General features: G+C 33.3%; 2 protein-coding genes across 10 annotated transcripts in view; both read right to left on the reverse strand.

The window, feature by feature from the left end:
- Window positions 1–12,020, reverse strand: part of CAP (Cbl-associated protein) — a 78,688-nt gene extending 66,668 nt beyond the window's left edge. For 5 of the 9 annotated variants that reach the window (XM_075313569.1, XM_075313575.1, XM_075313573.1 and 2 more), the window contains exon 1: window positions 7,664–7,853. Coding sequence is in view for 4 of the 9 variants with exons in the window: in XM_075313564.1 (XP_075169679.1) it covers window positions 11,673–11,728; window positions 11,857–12,005 (205 nt within the window). In the remaining 5 variants the exon portion in view is untranslated. Of the gene's footprint in view, window positions 1–7,663; window positions 7,872–11,672; window positions 11,729–11,856 lie in introns of those variants that run through there. The other 4 variants (XM_075313564.1, XM_075313561.1, XM_075313562.1 and 1 more) reach the window with 3 other exon arrangements.
- A 450-nt stretch (window positions 12,021–12,470) lies between these two features.
- On the reverse strand, window positions 12,471–15,402 carry LOC142241044 (uncharacterized). Its single transcript, XM_075312790.1, has 5 exons — window positions 15,146–15,402; window positions 14,919–15,084; window positions 14,764–14,863; window positions 14,487–14,696; window positions 12,471–13,331 (listed from the first exon to the last, which is right to left on the reverse strand). The coding sequence occupies exons 1-5, from the start codon at window positions 15,251–15,253 to the stop codon at window positions 12,506–12,508; spliced, it is 1,410 nt and encodes a 469-aa protein (XP_075168905.1). The 5' UTR covers window positions 15,254–15,402; the 3' UTR covers window positions 12,471–12,505.
- Between the last annotated feature and the right edge of the window lie 1,173 nt (window positions 15,403–16,575).

Here is a 16,575-nt window from a genome sequence, read left to right on the forward strand (position 1 = left end):
CATAACACTTCAAAAGTGTATATAACGTAATAAAAATTGTAAACTATCAATTTGTTAGTAAAAGATAACTACGAAGAGATTCGAAATTTATTTTTCTTTACGGACACCGAAAACAATATGTGATTCCCAACCCAACAAGCCCAACTGTACACTCGACAAACCAATAAAATATAAAGAACATTTATTAAATTATATATGGTCAGTTGGTACGTAAAAATTTTCAAACCAACATACTCTGTATGACATGATATTTATTTTAGACTGTGAATTTTGATGCGACGACGCTGATGATTATGATCTTTGATGGCAATTATTATTTGACTAATATTCACACTTTAGGCAATCATCCAATTGAAAAATCTAATATTTTATTCAGTATCTACAGATTTCCATTTTCCAAATCGAAATTAAAAACTGCGCAATTATCACAAGCAAGAACGCTGCGTAGTTGCATACAATTTGCTATAGTATGTGGAAATAGGTAAGCAGTAATACTGCATTGGGATATTTAACCTTCACACCATACATGTATATTCCTCCAATAAATAATATGCAGCCATATGCCCAAGGATAACTTTTAAATAAATAAAATAGAAAAAAGTACATTTTGAAAAGCATAAATTCCAAATGTCGAGTATGTGTTAATCGAGTTGTGACTTGTTTGACTTGTTGCATAGAAAATCCACTAATCGTCCTTGGTTGTCATCAAATCTAGATTAGTCGATTAAGGTCTAATGTTCGATTTGAGGGACCATGGACAATTAAGACATGTTTGAAAATCATGTCTCCCAAATGAAAGTAGTTGAAATGGTAATTATAGCCATTGTAGTTCATTACAAATAAAAATGGATCATCATTCAGTGGCATAAAAGTTTCACTAACATGTGGACGTTGTAGAAATAAGCATAAAATAACAGTGGTGATCATGATAAACAAAATCACATTAATAATAGAAAATTCGAAGTTATTTTAGTCCCACTACGTTGGACGGAATATATGCCTTGTTTAAGGCCAACTCCAGCAATGACGGTCACTTCTCATTCGGACACAAATGTGTATGTAATGTGCAAATGTACCACACTAAAGAGCTTCTCATCTTCACATATTAATCAAGAAATGTATCAAAGAAAAATTTTATGATTTGTAAATTATCAAAGGATAAAAAACTTAAAAAGACCTCACTACTAAACTCTGTTCTAAATATAACTTCTCCAGGTAAATTATTACACGATTTTATTTAAAGGCTATCAATGGTGGACACGTTCATATTACCGAACCATATCTAATTTTTTTATCGAGATCGATGACCACAAAAGTTAGGTCTCCTTTGTTTTTTAGTTCACCATACTCGAGACTACTTTAACCTTGGACTTGACAATAGGAGCTGATAACATGAAGGGTTAGATTGAAACATTAAAAGATAACAAATCGATAGTCAGCATACAGAGTGCATGCATTTTTTCATAGAATTCCTGGATTAGTAATTGAAAATAATTTAGCTTGTTGTTGTTGTTTGTTTTGGAACTGAGCAACGCGAACGTTTACAATGTTTGTCATTGAAAGTACATGGACACACACGATTATTGTTTGGGGATGGGGATTTTGCACTTGTGGATAGATTCTAAGTTCTCCTCAAATCGTATTTACCATATACGAACAAACAAATTTATGTCGTTTTTTATGCTAAATATCACTTTATTGCTGTTGTTGTTGGCGGCGGTTTGTCATTCGTTCATTTTCACTAGAAGGTACATACATATGTTTGTAGGGGATTCATTTGTTTTCCCAAATTGTATCACATAAAAAGTCTCTCGCAAACATACACTCACTCTTACACTCAACACACACAATTAATTGGCTTGTTTAGCTGTCTTGTTGTTGTTGTTTTGTTTGATTGCCTTTTGAACGACACGTTGTCGAATTTATTTTGATTTAATTGTTCTTTTGGACATTAAATATAAAATTCTATCGATTTGTAGTACCGCAACAATTATGGGGGACAGCGAGACACGTATTATTCATTCATCGATCGGAACAGAACAGAGAACAGACCAGACCAAGGGAGTTGAGTTGAGTAGTTCTACGATATGCAGCAATTAGCAATTGTGTGGTAGGGAGCACACACAATTTCACCACGGTGTTGTGGTGCTTGTGGTACAACATGAATGATAGCAGCGAAATCGTTCACGACTGCTGCGAAACACAACGCACTTTTTGATAAATCACTTACGTACTCTCAGGCACTCGGGAATCAATGGCATTTCTTCCCCAAGTCTATACGAATATGTTGGTCGGCCTATTGGCCTGGCTAAAAAAAAAAAAACAAATCGGCCACACACTCGTGCTTGCTCTCTTCGATTCTCTATGTATCTCTTCATGTCTAATAAAATTACCAGAGGGCCTCTTCCTTCCAGTGGCATGAGAGATTCATTGCAAAAGCAATAACTCATGAGGGCTAAACACAAGTTTTCTCATTTGAACGAATTTTACAGGTGGCAAAATAGAATGGAAATGCCGACCACCAAACGACAGATAGACCGATATACCAACAAACACATACACACATATACAGCACTACCATCAGCAAGGCTTTATGGGGTTTTACTAAATCGATCGCAACACATATTCAATGATTGTTTATGTGCAGGAGAGCACAAACAAATGTTGCGCTACTTCCTGCTCCTCCTTCTCATTTGGCATAATTACCACATATGTGAATATGGCAAGAGCGGCGGATGGTATGCTCTTTTGATTATAGAACGGATGAGAGGTATGGTGGAGAATTTTGGGAGGTATTGTAAAACCATCGTATTTCTTGCACGGGCTTCACGTACATACGTTAATTATATTTAGAAACACTTCACAATATTTTCAAACCAAAGCCGAATGACTCGACCGAAAAATTGCCAGAATTTTCAATTTCTCTGTCTTGTTTATTTTTTGCGTTTATCTTTAGTTGTTGTTGTTGGTCGGACAAACAACCACTCAATCGTGTCCATTGCTTAACTCTTAGAATAAAATAGAAATACGTCAGAAGAGGCCGCTAATAAATTAATGGGTTTGGGAATTGGAATATCCTATATTTCAAAATGGACGTTAACTGGGAGGAGACCCAATTCGATATGATGTTTTTGGATTCGTCGTTTTTATACCTTACACCAGGGTATATCAATTATATATTTATAAAAGAAATATCGGCGCCATGAACACTGGTCGGGAATTATTATCCTGTGGATATTCATTTTAAAACATGGGAGTGGGAACGTTTTATTGATAAGACAACCTATGGTATTTTAATAGATAATCTTGTCTATCTGGTGATACAATATGACCCAAATGGTCATCTTGATCTCTGCCAAATGTTTCTCCAATTGTATCTTTAACAACTATACTCAATAACAGTTGCTTGGATCCAATGATTTTGACCTTCTCTTAAGAATTTTGGAATTGATTCTTAGATGCCGCTACTTTAAAATAAAGACATTTTCATCAATCTTTTTAAATCTTAATTTTATAAAATTAAAATTAGGATACCGATCTCATTTATCGAATTTTCATTCTCTTTTCATTATATGTTAATAATGAATTTGATGAAAAAACAATATTAAATCAAAATCAATATTAAAAATGGTCCTAAAATTAAAGCTAATTAATACTTGTATCTAACACAATAAAAACAATTATTGAGAATTATTTTCTTTCGTTCCATTCTAATAAACATTCATATAAAGAAAATAAACTCAATTCATAGTGCGTGCGTTTAAAAGTTTTATTACCTAACTTCGGTGGTTCCTTTGCTGGGATGGCTCTGTTTGTGCTTCTGGTGTCTATTGTGCCGATGAATCACTTCATTCTATTGGCAATGCGTCGTAGCATTAATTGTAATGCCTAAACTAAGAACATCGTAAAAACTTAATTTAAAGTGTAAAGCATGTGGCCCATGCTTGGCACTTTTGCGGTCGAAGGTTAATTACTAGAAATAAATACAGTATTAATGGAGATACAAGTGAATGGAGGAAAAACAGAAATTGTGGCCATTTAATATTTTATTTTCTATTCACATACATGGAAAAGGTATAGAAGGGAGATGAGAAAACAGAATTAATTATTTCCATTGTTTTTTAGGATTTTTCTTCATCCTGAGTTATTTCATTTGTAATCACTTCTCTAAGAGGGAAAGTCCACATTCGTAACCTCTTCCGTGGGGAGATATTGTGAAATTTTTATAAACAAAGAATTTGGTGGCATTGCCCTCTTCGACCAAACATAAATTACATTCGCCTCACACCAAGCACGCACTTGCCGTTCAGTAAACAAACCAATCGTGTAAGTTTATTTAAACAATGCCAAAAGCATTTCATCTTGTGATTGATACACCCTCAAAAAAATCGCTTCTCTAACATATGTTCCAAACATATTTTGCAGGAAACACATATATTTTTGGATACTGCCGAAACATTAATATGTTTGTTTTATGTGAACATATTATATGTTTGGAAGCATTTTGGGTCCAAAAATATTATATGCTTGGAAGAATTTTCCCCAAAGAAGATTGTGCCCATTCCCTCACATAATTTTCACTTCCACGAATTTTTTTAGTTCTTGGCACCGTTTTTTGTACAGTTTGTAAGCCAACACATTATCCACTGGGCTACGTAACTAGCTGTAATAGTCACCAGTGGACAATTATCGTTATAAGTTACATTTATATAGCAGAGTTTACAGCGCCCACGAGCGCATGCAAACATAACATTACTTAACCTTTAACTGGGTACGTGGTGGTAAAATTTACCACCTCGAACACTCGTTTACATATATTTTAAAAAAGACGTGTGAAATAAAGTATATGTTAATCATTGAAAGAACATATAATATTTCGAAATATTGTTTTATTTTCGTTAAATACAATGTTTACTAATCAACAAATATAATAATGATACAAAAAAAACATTTTTTTACAGAAAAAATATTAATGTAAAAGAGGGGGTAAAATTTACCACACGTCGCAAATTACGCAAAAAAATTTCACCTCACCGGTTAAAGGTTAACAGAAACATACATTTGTTGGTCACGTGGAGCAGTGGTTAGCATGTCTGCCTTGCATGCAAAGGGTCGTGGGTTCAATCCCTGCTCCGACCGAACACCATTTTTTTTTAATTTACACATTTATATTTAAACTATATTAAATTTTTATAATGAAACTTCGAAATGTGGGTTATTAAAGATTTACAGTCAGAAACAGTGCTTGATATAAACGAAATGGACTGAGCTTTTGGATAAAATATTATTTTTTATTGCAAAAATAACAATTTTGTACCAAAAAGACTGTGTTTGGTATAAAAGTTTGAAATTTTGGAAGGAATTCAAAAACTCTAACAAACGAAGAACGTGGAGTCGAGTATAAACATCCATAAATAATTTTAAAATATACGCATAAATTAATTTAAGCGTGAACAGTTTTTTACTAGCATTTAACACCATTTTAAATGCATTTAAAACTTATCGTGTTTTGTACTTAATTTCATTTTTACCTTTAAAGCCGGTATTAAGTTGGCATTATCGCTCTAAAATGACCCTGTGTTGTCTTTTACTTTTTTTTAATAATTCATTTTAAAGAAAATAAACTTTTTCAATTGTTTTAGCTGCTTAAGGCGGAAACACATGCTGTTTTTTTTTTTTCAAATGTCGATTCTCTTGGTTCCGAATGTCTATTCTCTTTACTCCAAATACTCATTCTACTATTCAAATTAAATAATATTTAGACTTAAGCATATCAAATTTTTGGCCTTATCATCCCCCTTTTGATTCTCTCGCTGTGTTATGTTGACGAAAGGTCAACCCTCCCGGTTTCCATCTCTATTTTCTCTATACTCTCTCTGTCGATCTCTGAATAAACTATCACAACATATATATGTTTACTTTTTTATTATTTCATGCCCCAAGCATAATATATTCTAACATATTAACATATGTGTCCCAAACATTTAGTGTTAGTTTAGGAACATTACATGTTTACACTTAAATATATTGTGTTTAAAAATTGTGTCCGAAACACATGTTGTTTGTATCGGAACATATGAAAAACATATTTTTCTAACAGTGTATACATCCCATACAAATATAATTAAATTAAATAATCATATAATTGAAAACATTTAATTAAGTTTCATATCTTAGGATCATGGGTATACCACTTAGATTCAAAAAAGTATGCTTAGCATAATGGGACAGTTTTTCTTCAGTGTAAAATTTATGGCATTTTCGTTTCGCAAAAAATATATTACCTTGGTGTTACACTACTTTTTCCCCCATTGTATTGTCTCCCAAATGATAGTGTGATTCCAAAGCTATCGTTAATTCATAATATTGTGAGGGATACAGAACCCAAAAGCTATGACAGAGTCCTCCATATGTTGCAATCTATTTCAAGAATGTTGCACCTTTTTACACAATCCAAATCGCCATTATGTTAGGGTAAGCAAATTTACCCTATCGAATTGCAAAGATTAGATAATAAAAAAATAAAAATGTAATAAAAAGTAATGAAAACAATTTGGTAATTTTCCTCTCTTTGATCAAATGAACTTCCAAGGAATAACTTCTAAAGCAATGTAAAGGATCCACAGATGGAGTACTTCAGTCCTATGACAGCACCATGTAAAATTCATTGGAGATGATCCAAATTTGTACTACTTCCGGATCACAAGATGGAAGCCCTTGTTTTGCTGAGTTTGTTCGCGAACTTTTATTGAATTTTTAAAATCGTGATATTTATTTAGCCTATTGTAACCATTCGAGGTATACTCTAGAAGAAATATGTTATTTGTTTGTTTTCGCTGATTGTTGTAGATACAATAACAAATAAAAACATGCAATTTTCAACATACATATATACAGTGTAATTGTTTATTTATTTTTGTCGACTATGCCTGTATGCGGGCATTTATTTTGCAATCTGCTTCATTAATATTTCCTGACGTAATTTGTTAGTTACCATTTGAGAATAATGAAAATTACTAACACCGCGTTACTAATTAATATTTTTCTTAAATTTATTGTTCATATAATTTCGAATTTTGACGATTAGCTAGAATATTTTTTTAGCCATCAACCCCGAAAGCATTTATGGGGGCAAATATTTTTTTCTTTTAATTACGCTAGGCCTAATAAACCAAAGGCATAATACAATTCCTCTTATTGCGGCGTATTTCACCATTTAAATGATATAAAAAACTAAATTGAATTTTGAATGATAACTTCACTTCACCTCTCAATCGCACTCTCACAAAAACAGCAAACAACTCTCATCGGTCTATAACTTCTGAAACAGCGATAGAAAACTAGCAACAAATATTGGGAAGAACAAAATCTAGCAAGAACCACAATAGAAACATACACAAATACACTTTTACACGGTTTACTGTTATCACCAAAAGATGGGTGTTTTTTGTTCGTTTTTGTTTTAATTTTTCATCCTAATAAGTCAACTCGGTTAAATATAATTATTATTGTTGTTGTCTAACGCATCGTAAATAACAACATTACACACGCGTATATATGTATGTATGTACGCTTTGATAGCTTCATTCATACAGAGATAGATAGAAGATGTCATCAGTAGTAGTATAGGTAGTTTGGCGCTTTGAAATTAAAACAAACTCACGTCACGTTTGGCTAATGCTTGCTGTTGGTGCTGTAGTATCTGTTGGATATACCTCGTACACTATTGTTGTTGTTGTTCATAATGTTATTATTACTATCTGCCTCAGTACAGACGTTGTAATCTAGTACGATTTCAATTTAACCACTATTAAATTCAACTCTCAACAACTTGACTTATCGAAATTCATAAACTAACTGAATTATTGGCGGTGGTAATAGACGGTTCGAATGGCAAACAGCAGAATGCTTCTCGAGCCATACTCAAACAAATAATACAGTGATCAACAACAGCAGCGGAAAGAGAGAGTGAATGAGGAGCCAGCTAAACAAAAACGGCAAAAAAAAGCGAGTAGAAAGCGCCATAAAGCAAAGCAATGCGCGACAGTGTCGCCAACTTGCTCATGTATACAAGCTGATTAAAGTTCGTATAATTGAGAATTGAATAGATAAGAGACAATACGATGGCGTCTTTGAGCAAACCTTTCAATGAGTATTACTTTCGCCTTGTTCATTGTTTAGAGATTAGCGAATAATTGAATTTTACACTTTCTTGCAAAACATTTAGGTTTGTTAATTAATAATTTTTGATAAATAATACTCGATGTTGTAAAAGTTCGAGTAATTTGAGAATAGGTTGGCGTTCATTACAAGGATATTATGAAAAGACAATTTTCAAATACAAATTGAAAATTCCTTAAAACATTCCCTAAAATTGCAATTTATGTAAGGTAATTAATAAATTTAAATTTTATAATTATTTTATCTTCTCTTATTTTATATATTGAAGTAAGGAAAAATATTAATGTCATGAAAAATTGTCCGTGTACTTAAACCTTATCCTGTACTACATATTGTATTAATGGGTCAAATGTTCCCAATATAAATTTATTCATATATATGTATTTTAAACATTGTTTTGGCACTAAGAGCATGCTCAGCCAAACAAAGCTTTAAACTCAACTAGTTCTTAGAATAAAATTCTTATAAAAAAATAAAATGGTTTGGGCAATTTTGACCCACTAGTACAGGATAAACGTATGCCAAGATCAAATAACTAAAATAAAGTTAAATTGCTTTTATAAATTTTGGATCAGTTTCTTCAGTATAAGTAGAATGTTATCATTGAATGTCAGGACTAATACAAAAACCATAAAAAACGCTTGAACAGTCACACTGTTAGTGCAATTAGTCGTTTTTGTTGGGTCATTCGTATAGCACGAACCGCAAATCCGATAGTTCTTTTTTGCTCGCTTGACTGTCAATGATAGTTGCATGGTGGAGAGGTAAAGATAGCACGAGAATATTGCTACGGCAACTATCGATGGCTGCTCTTGGTCTCTGTTTTTTACGGCTCTTAGTCGTCGTCCGAGCTCATTTGAATGTAAGTGTATTCATTCAATCTCAAATCAATGATGATGGCCAGCATTACCCTCTGGTCCGATATGTCGGTCTACTATTTGTATGCAATTAAATTTACGTGACTACGTGTAGTGTGTGTGTGTGTGTGCGAGCGTCTATGTCGGATCAAAATTTTAACAATGTATGCGTATGCATTCCAATGTAGACAGTGTGACTGTTATTGTTTTGACAAATTGGGGTGGGTGTATTTAATATGGACACTGATCATATTGAAAATGGTATGTAAATTCTCTTTTATTGCATATCGAGGGAAGGTACCCGAAGTGACCCATATAAAATATTACGAATAAATGGTTACTTCAGTAATTGAGAATGCATGATAGGTGGTTAAATTTCTGTCACCCTACCACAATCGTATCTTCAGCAAATTTTGTATAGGAGAGTTATTTATGTACAAGGATGGACGCTACGCAATTGAGACCGATTAATTTTTGAATAGAAAATCAGAAACGATACTGTATGAGTTTCAAACAATGTAACCTACTGGTATATGTTGTATATCTGCACACACATTTCGTTTTCGGAGTACACTGAAAAAAGCTTACTCACATCCAAAGATTTTGTCTTTATACAAATTAATTTGGTTAGATTATTTAGAGCCAAAGCAGCAGACACAATTAACTTTGAAATTTGGTACTACGAAACAAAATTGAATTAATTCATTTTTCTGCCTTTTTTTCTTCATTGGCTTTCAAAGTTCTTTAAAAAGCTGTTATGGTAAGAATAACTAAAATTTCCAAATTCAGGCTCGACTTCAATTAGAAATTATGACATGTTTTAAGTAAACAGTGTCCTTTGAATAAAGTATTGGAAGTCATATCCTATTTTTGAACGCTTTTTAGCATTGGAGTCAAGTCACGTTAAGTCAACAAGTTTAAAGTTGACCTTAGTATAACAAAATTTTTTTTTCATGTTTAAGTTAAATGTATTAACTATAAGGACAAAAACACTTTTGAGCAAAGAAACCACTATCAGAGAAATTCGTCTTCTATACTAAACAAAATTCGCATTCGTATTTAAAGAACACGAAATCTTGTATAGATTTGTATCTGGCGTTTTCTTTTCAATGGCTCTATTAACCATGTTCCTTAATCTATATCTGTCCATAAAGCTCGAATAATAATTGTATAATTAGATATAATGCATTTGGACGTCAATTGCCTGTTTCGGTATCAGGCTAACATGTAATATAATAAGCAACGATGAGCCCGTCGTAAAACTAGGAAAAACACGACTAATGTACGTGTTAGAATTGTTGTTGTTTCCTGGAAACCAGTTTCTGTTAATTGTCATATGTTGTAGTTGACTGTAGAAACAATAAGCATTGTTCGACTGTTCACCACTTAGGTGAATTCTAACAAATAAGCTTTCTAAAAATAAATTTCGTGTTGTTGCATTACTATGTAACAAAACGAAATAAAAATAAGATTAAGGGACTTGTAAGTTATATGAAAAGATGATGTACAGTGGGAGAAAAGATGATTCAATTTGTAAGAGGAAATTTCCCAAATGTTTTCTCCATAAGGAGTTAGCATAAAGGGCCCAAAATTGAGTTATCTCTCCCAGCCAGATCTATACTAAAGGCTGTGGAAAGGTTCATTCGCCCGAACCGAAACATGTACAGTCCAGGCGTGTATAGATTTGTATCTGGCGTTTTCTTTTCAATGGCTCTATTAACCATGTTCCTTAATCTATATCTGTCCATAAAGCTCGAATAATAATTGTATAATTAGATATAATGCATTTGGACGCCAATTGCCTGTTTCGGTATCAGGCTAACATGTAATATAATGGTCTCACGACAATATTTTTTTAGTGTAATAAGTAAGTATCTTTGGTTATAGGATATTTTATTTTAAAATAAAAATGTGGAGTCGGCGTAAAAAGATGACTAACAGCCAAAGTCGATAAAAAAATTGTATTTATCAATTTTAGCCAGCTAGAAAAGTGGATTGTGTTTTTTAAATAAAAAGTAGATTAGTCGAAACTGTAGATTACACTGTTATTTCGTTAATTAATAAAAGTTTTTAATCTAAGCAATTGGTACACATTGTAAATGTAATATTGGGGCAAGTCTCGCATAGCAATAATTCTCTATGAGGATGTTTAAAGCTCGGCTGTTGTAACTAGACTCCTCTCTTTACTCATCTCAACATCAATGAGTATTAAATGAATGGATCATTTCAGTTTATTGAAGCTCTTCTTGGGGAAACTCGCCACTCAGCTCTCACACATTGACTAGGGAGAACCAAACTATTTGCTAATACTCTATACATATTTGCTATTACTTAGATTTTTTAGATTTGTCATTACTTTCTTCGAGAAATTTTATTTGGGGATTCTTCCCCCCAAATAATTGGCCAGCTGCCATGGGGGGTTACAATGCATGAAATAATTATAGAGGAATGTAAACATGCATTGGACATCAACTAGCGAAGCACTTTCACAAAACCTATGATTTGTTCGAATATTTAGTTAAGTTTTAAAATTTCCTCATCATAACCGAATACAATATGGAGTATGTATTGCATGAAACTCCTATGCTATGTTGTCTTGTTGGAAGACCAATAGTCATTTTAGTCTATAGTTACCTTTATTTTTGTTTCCAATCAAGGCTGGGGGTTGGTCCTCTTTGGATGTAACATTGCTGGAATGCAGAAAAGTTATAGCACAGTTCCGAAATGAGAATTAAACGAAAGCAGATCTCAATTTTTTTTTGTTGTCTCCAAATTTATCGCATAATAGAGACCTACTTAAGTTGTACAACTTTTTCACCTGCTAAGAGCCAATATGATGGGTTTCCGCTGCTTAAGCAAATCTAAAACTTGATCATTAGTAAGCGATGGTCTTGGCCCGAACGCTGAAGGCGATACGTCACTTGGTGTCTTTTCTTTGCGTATTTTCAATGAACAAAATTTTAACATAATTTCTTTACTTATTTTTTATTAACCGTCCGCGTAGTTGAATAGATCGAAAGAAACTGATTGGATAAATTAATTGCTTCAAAAATATTTGGGGGCGTATACGGCTTTGGTAATGTGGAAGAGTTTTCGAAGGGGAAAGAAATCTGTGGAAGGGACAGATTTGTGATAATGACTTCATTATCTGTCAATTGACATATTTGGTGTTTTCCATAAATCTAATCTTTCAAAAATAAAAGGCATTTGGAAAACGTTAGTCAATCCACTATTGCTATAAGATAACACAGAGTTCAATGGAATCGCTTTTAGCAACATCACTCCATTACTCAAGCTAAGAAATCTCAATAAAATGATCATAGTAGACATTGTTAAACTTAAATGAGATGCCATTAATTTAAGAGAAATCAATAATTTTATGAACATACCAACATTATAACAATACTTGCGAGTAAATGAAACCAATATGTGTACTTTTTTTTGTACTTTTAGAAAAACATTTATTTCTATTTTTTTGGACAAACACCCTTTTCTCTTAAGAATGCTTGCAGACATGTGTCATCCACACGATCCCACAACAATGAACCAAATTTCCTTGCCGTATAGTCAACGATCAAGGCCGTTCGACAATTTACACAACGATCACGATAATGAAATAAAAGTCCCACACTTGGCGACAATATGTGATCTGTGTATCCTGGAGCAGCACGCCACATGCGCTCTACCCCCATATCCACTGAAGCTCGGGTATTCACAATGAATTTACTTTTCATGTGGGCCGGTAAAATCTCCACGGAACGTCGAACCATTGTCTGAGTGTATAAGTGACGATTTTGAGTCTTTGCGGGAATGCTAAAAGAGTCCGCTCGGTCACTTTTGTAGAAGAAGACATTACGAAAAATATATGTGGCCGTCAAACCTTCGTCACACTGCAACATAAACTGCAAAAGGGAATTGTGTTTTAAAGGCATCAGTATCTCGTCCATACCCACAACGACAGCATAACGAAAATTATCTACAACCCTGGCTCGATAAATGCAATCATTAATCTGGGCAATCAATCCGCGGGAATACAAATCATCCGTATAATCGTCTAAATTCCATTGAAGGACATCTACCAAATTTTGTTTTCTATAAAAAGACAAAACATCTGCGACTTCTTTGCTGATATTGCCGGTATAGAAATAAAAGTGGCCGGCACCCAATAAGCGGTACATTTCAACAAATTCGACTACATTCAGGGCATTGGTGGTATTAGCTTCCAATGGTGCAACACAAATCGATAGAACTGGTTTCGATTTGGTGAACATTTCATTCATATCACGGGGATAGCTGCAAGAGAAGGGAGAGTAAAATATTAAATTTACAATTGCTGGGAATAGGAAGTTTGAGATTAATGTAAAATTATGGACTTATGCAAATTTGTCTTACTTCAAAGACATGCGTCCTTAACGTATGTATGGACGCACTTTTCAATGTTTAGTGCCCTTAATTTAATCAAACAATTCAAAGTGCAAGTTAGAAACTTTTTTTTAATTAAAACATCTTTACATTTTCATATCAATGAAAATGTTTGTATCTGAGATTGTCGGCAAATAAAAATTGGTCATGATAATACTGTGCACTTCCCATAATTTCTCCGAATGAAGTGCTTCAGGACATTTCTTTAAGATTTTTTTGTTTTTATTTAAGATTTGCATAAAAAATTAAACTTTTCGACAGTTGTGAGACTACAATCTCTGAAAGTCTGACTATCCTCACATAGACTGTTAAGCGTCAAATGAAGGAAGCCAGACCACTAATTACTTAACATACACTGAAAAAAATATTGTTGTGAGGTCAAAGATTTCATGTCTTTAAAATACGAATGCAAAATTTGCTTAGCATTGAAGACACATTTCTCTAATATAAAGTTTTTTCCTTGTCCAAAAGTCGATCAACTTTTCAATGAAGTCGTATTGTCCTTATAATTAAGTGATTTCACTTAAAAAATGGTATCATAACATGAAAGAAAAAATGTTAGGACTAAGGTCAACGTGACTTTAATAATTCAGAAAAATTCTTTAAAATAAATGAAATTGTCTTTAAATTTGTTGTCTTTTTGCATCTTGACTAAAAAGCAAAAATCATTAAAATATAGGACATGTTTTGCAACACTTTATTTTAAAGGCGTTTTTTACTTGAAACATAGAATAATTTCAACTGGAAGTCGAGTCTGGATTTGGAGAATAAAGTTGTTGTTAACTCGTTTTTAAAGGGCTTTGATAGCATATAAAGAAAAAAAGCTGAAAAAACGAAAAATTAAAATTTGCTTCCTAGAAGCAAGTACACAAAACCCAAATTTAAAAGAGAAATGTGTCTTAAAAGTATCCTTACTTGTATTCTCCGCTTCTTTGGCTCGGAATCAATACCAAAATTTTTACAGTAAAGACAAAATCTTTAGAACCGGGCATGCTTTTTTTTCAGTGTACATACTAACACACTCACCTTATGGAAACGAACGTTGGACTCTGTTTGCTAAGCGTATTCGATTTGTAGGTTATGGCCACAGCGTGGGGTAAACGAATCCTCAGACTATCACTCATTCCCTTGTAAATGGGGCAGACAATTGTATAGGCAGCAAAAATGGCATCATGGTGGTCCTTCAGTGGTCTTAGGCTTTCAGCTTTAATTTTTGCCAGTGAAAAATCTTCGGACCTGCAATGAAATGAAATTTAATTTAGCCACAAAATGGTATAAAATTCATCATGCTCCTTGCCCATACCTGAGAACACAAGAAACCTCATCACGAAATCTCCTTGGCAGAATTGCTATGATTCTTATGGAACCAATAGCAATGCCATAGTCTGACTTATAGGGATAATCTACGAATAATTTTGTTATAATTTTTTTAGGATTTTCTACAATACCTTAGCTTACCAAGGATATCTGTTCGTCGATCAAAATAGGCCGAGTAAATTTTGTGTTTCATTCCACTGTAGCCAATAGAACGCCAGCTATTGTCATAGGTCCACATCAACGAAGAGGGCTTAATTAAATCCAACGATAATTGCATGACTCTAATGTCATTTTGTAATTTCTCATCCTAAGCAAATCGAGATGTTGAAATCATCTTCTAAAGCAATTCTCTCATAGAGGCAACTTACCGCTCTTGTCGTCAAGGAGACATAGGCCAATATCAGTAGGCTACTTGCCACAATACCGGATAGGAGAAAATAAATATATTGAATGCGCTGATTGTCATTAATCAACATTGCCACACAGTTCGTTGGAGAATCAATGAAATGAATTTCTGAGAGATCCTTACATGTATCACCCGAATGTTACAGCGTCAACATTGTGCGTCCGTCTGACCACTTTTGAAAATGCCTGCGTTCTGCACTATCAGAAGCTTCTTGGGAAAGTATTTTGTTTATTTGCACTTTTGCTCAAATGCTTTTGTGCTGCTTGTGTTATCCATTCGTTCCATCGTCACATGGAAGAGGCAAAAAGAGACATAGACATAGTAGATATGCTTAAATAGCCATTGAGTTTATTATCATTTTCTCGTTCCACAGCACCACTGTTTCGAAAACACGAAAACTATCGAAAACATTCACTTTCTCAAATAAACATAAAAGACACAAAACACTTCCACCACCCTCTCGTTCCACCACAAAGATCTGTGAGAGCAAATATTGTCCGTACGATGTCATAGTAATAGTGCACATCCCAGCGGCGGAAATCGCTCTTCATAAGGCCTTTTAAAAGGCATTTATTTGCAGACACAAGGCATTGACTTCCCATTACATATTCATTGTATTTTTACACAGGGTGTCATAGCCGACCAAGGGCTCCGACTTCAACTTACAGCATAAGGGCTAATATAAGGTCATTATTTTAAGGCCTTTTAGGAAGTGCCTCAAATAAGTTCTTTATAATGTGTGATAAAATAAGGCCTTTTATAATATATACATCAAAAGGCTTTATGAAGCATATATAAATAGAGGCCTCTTAATAGGAGTTTAAAATAATGCCAATTTAATGCCTTTTTATGAAGGCTGTTTAAAAGGCCTTGTTTACATACCTTATAAAGGACCTACTCCAAATTTCATATATAAACAAGAAACCCAAAATTTGTGCAGAATTCTTTTTATTTTATTTTGTACTATATAAAATTGTACTATAAAAAATAAATCACCTTCTTCATAGGAACTGATTTCGTATTGGACGTCTGATTTCCACATATTGAACAGATCATTGGCTTTCATGGTAGAAGTTGCCGCTAAATAAATAAGTAAAATTATTATAAAATTATTATTATAATGCAATTCAATATAGTATAATATTCGTAAAAAAATATATACTTACCGCATATTTGACACTTCAGCTACTTAAAATAAAAAACAAATACCTCGACTTGCTCAAACGAAATCACAAACCCGAATGAAGAAACACGTGTTGCTTTAAATTGTGCAAAATTATTTTTATTCTTAACTTTCGGTTACTTATAAACTTACGACATAAGGGCTTATCAAAGGTCTCTTAGATTAAAGAAGTGCGCATGTGAGAACATGTCTTTTTTTTAAAGCCGTTA

The sequence above is a fragment of the Haematobia irritans genome, chromosome 5 (assembly GCF_050003625.1).
Source record: "Haematobia irritans isolate KBUSLIRL chromosome 5, ASM5000362v1, whole genome shotgun sequence".
NCBI classification, from domain to species: Eukaryota; Metazoa; Arthropoda; class Insecta; order Diptera; family Muscidae; genus Haematobia; species Haematobia irritans.

Bases quoted from the DNA above. Each gene is read 5' to 3' on its own strand.
- LOC142241044 (XM_075312790.1), bottom strand. From the start codon at position 15,253: ATGTTGATTAATGACAATCAGCGCATTCAATATATTTATTTTCTCCTA. The intron at 14,697-14,763 runs GTATGGGCAAGG...ATTTCATTGCAG, and splicing joins GAGGTTTCTTGTGTTCTCAG to GTCCGAAGATTTTTCACTGG. The intron at 13,332-14,486 runs GTGAGTGTGTTA...CTTCTCTTGCAG, and splicing joins CCAACGTTCGTTTCCATAAG to CTATCCCCGTGATATGAATG.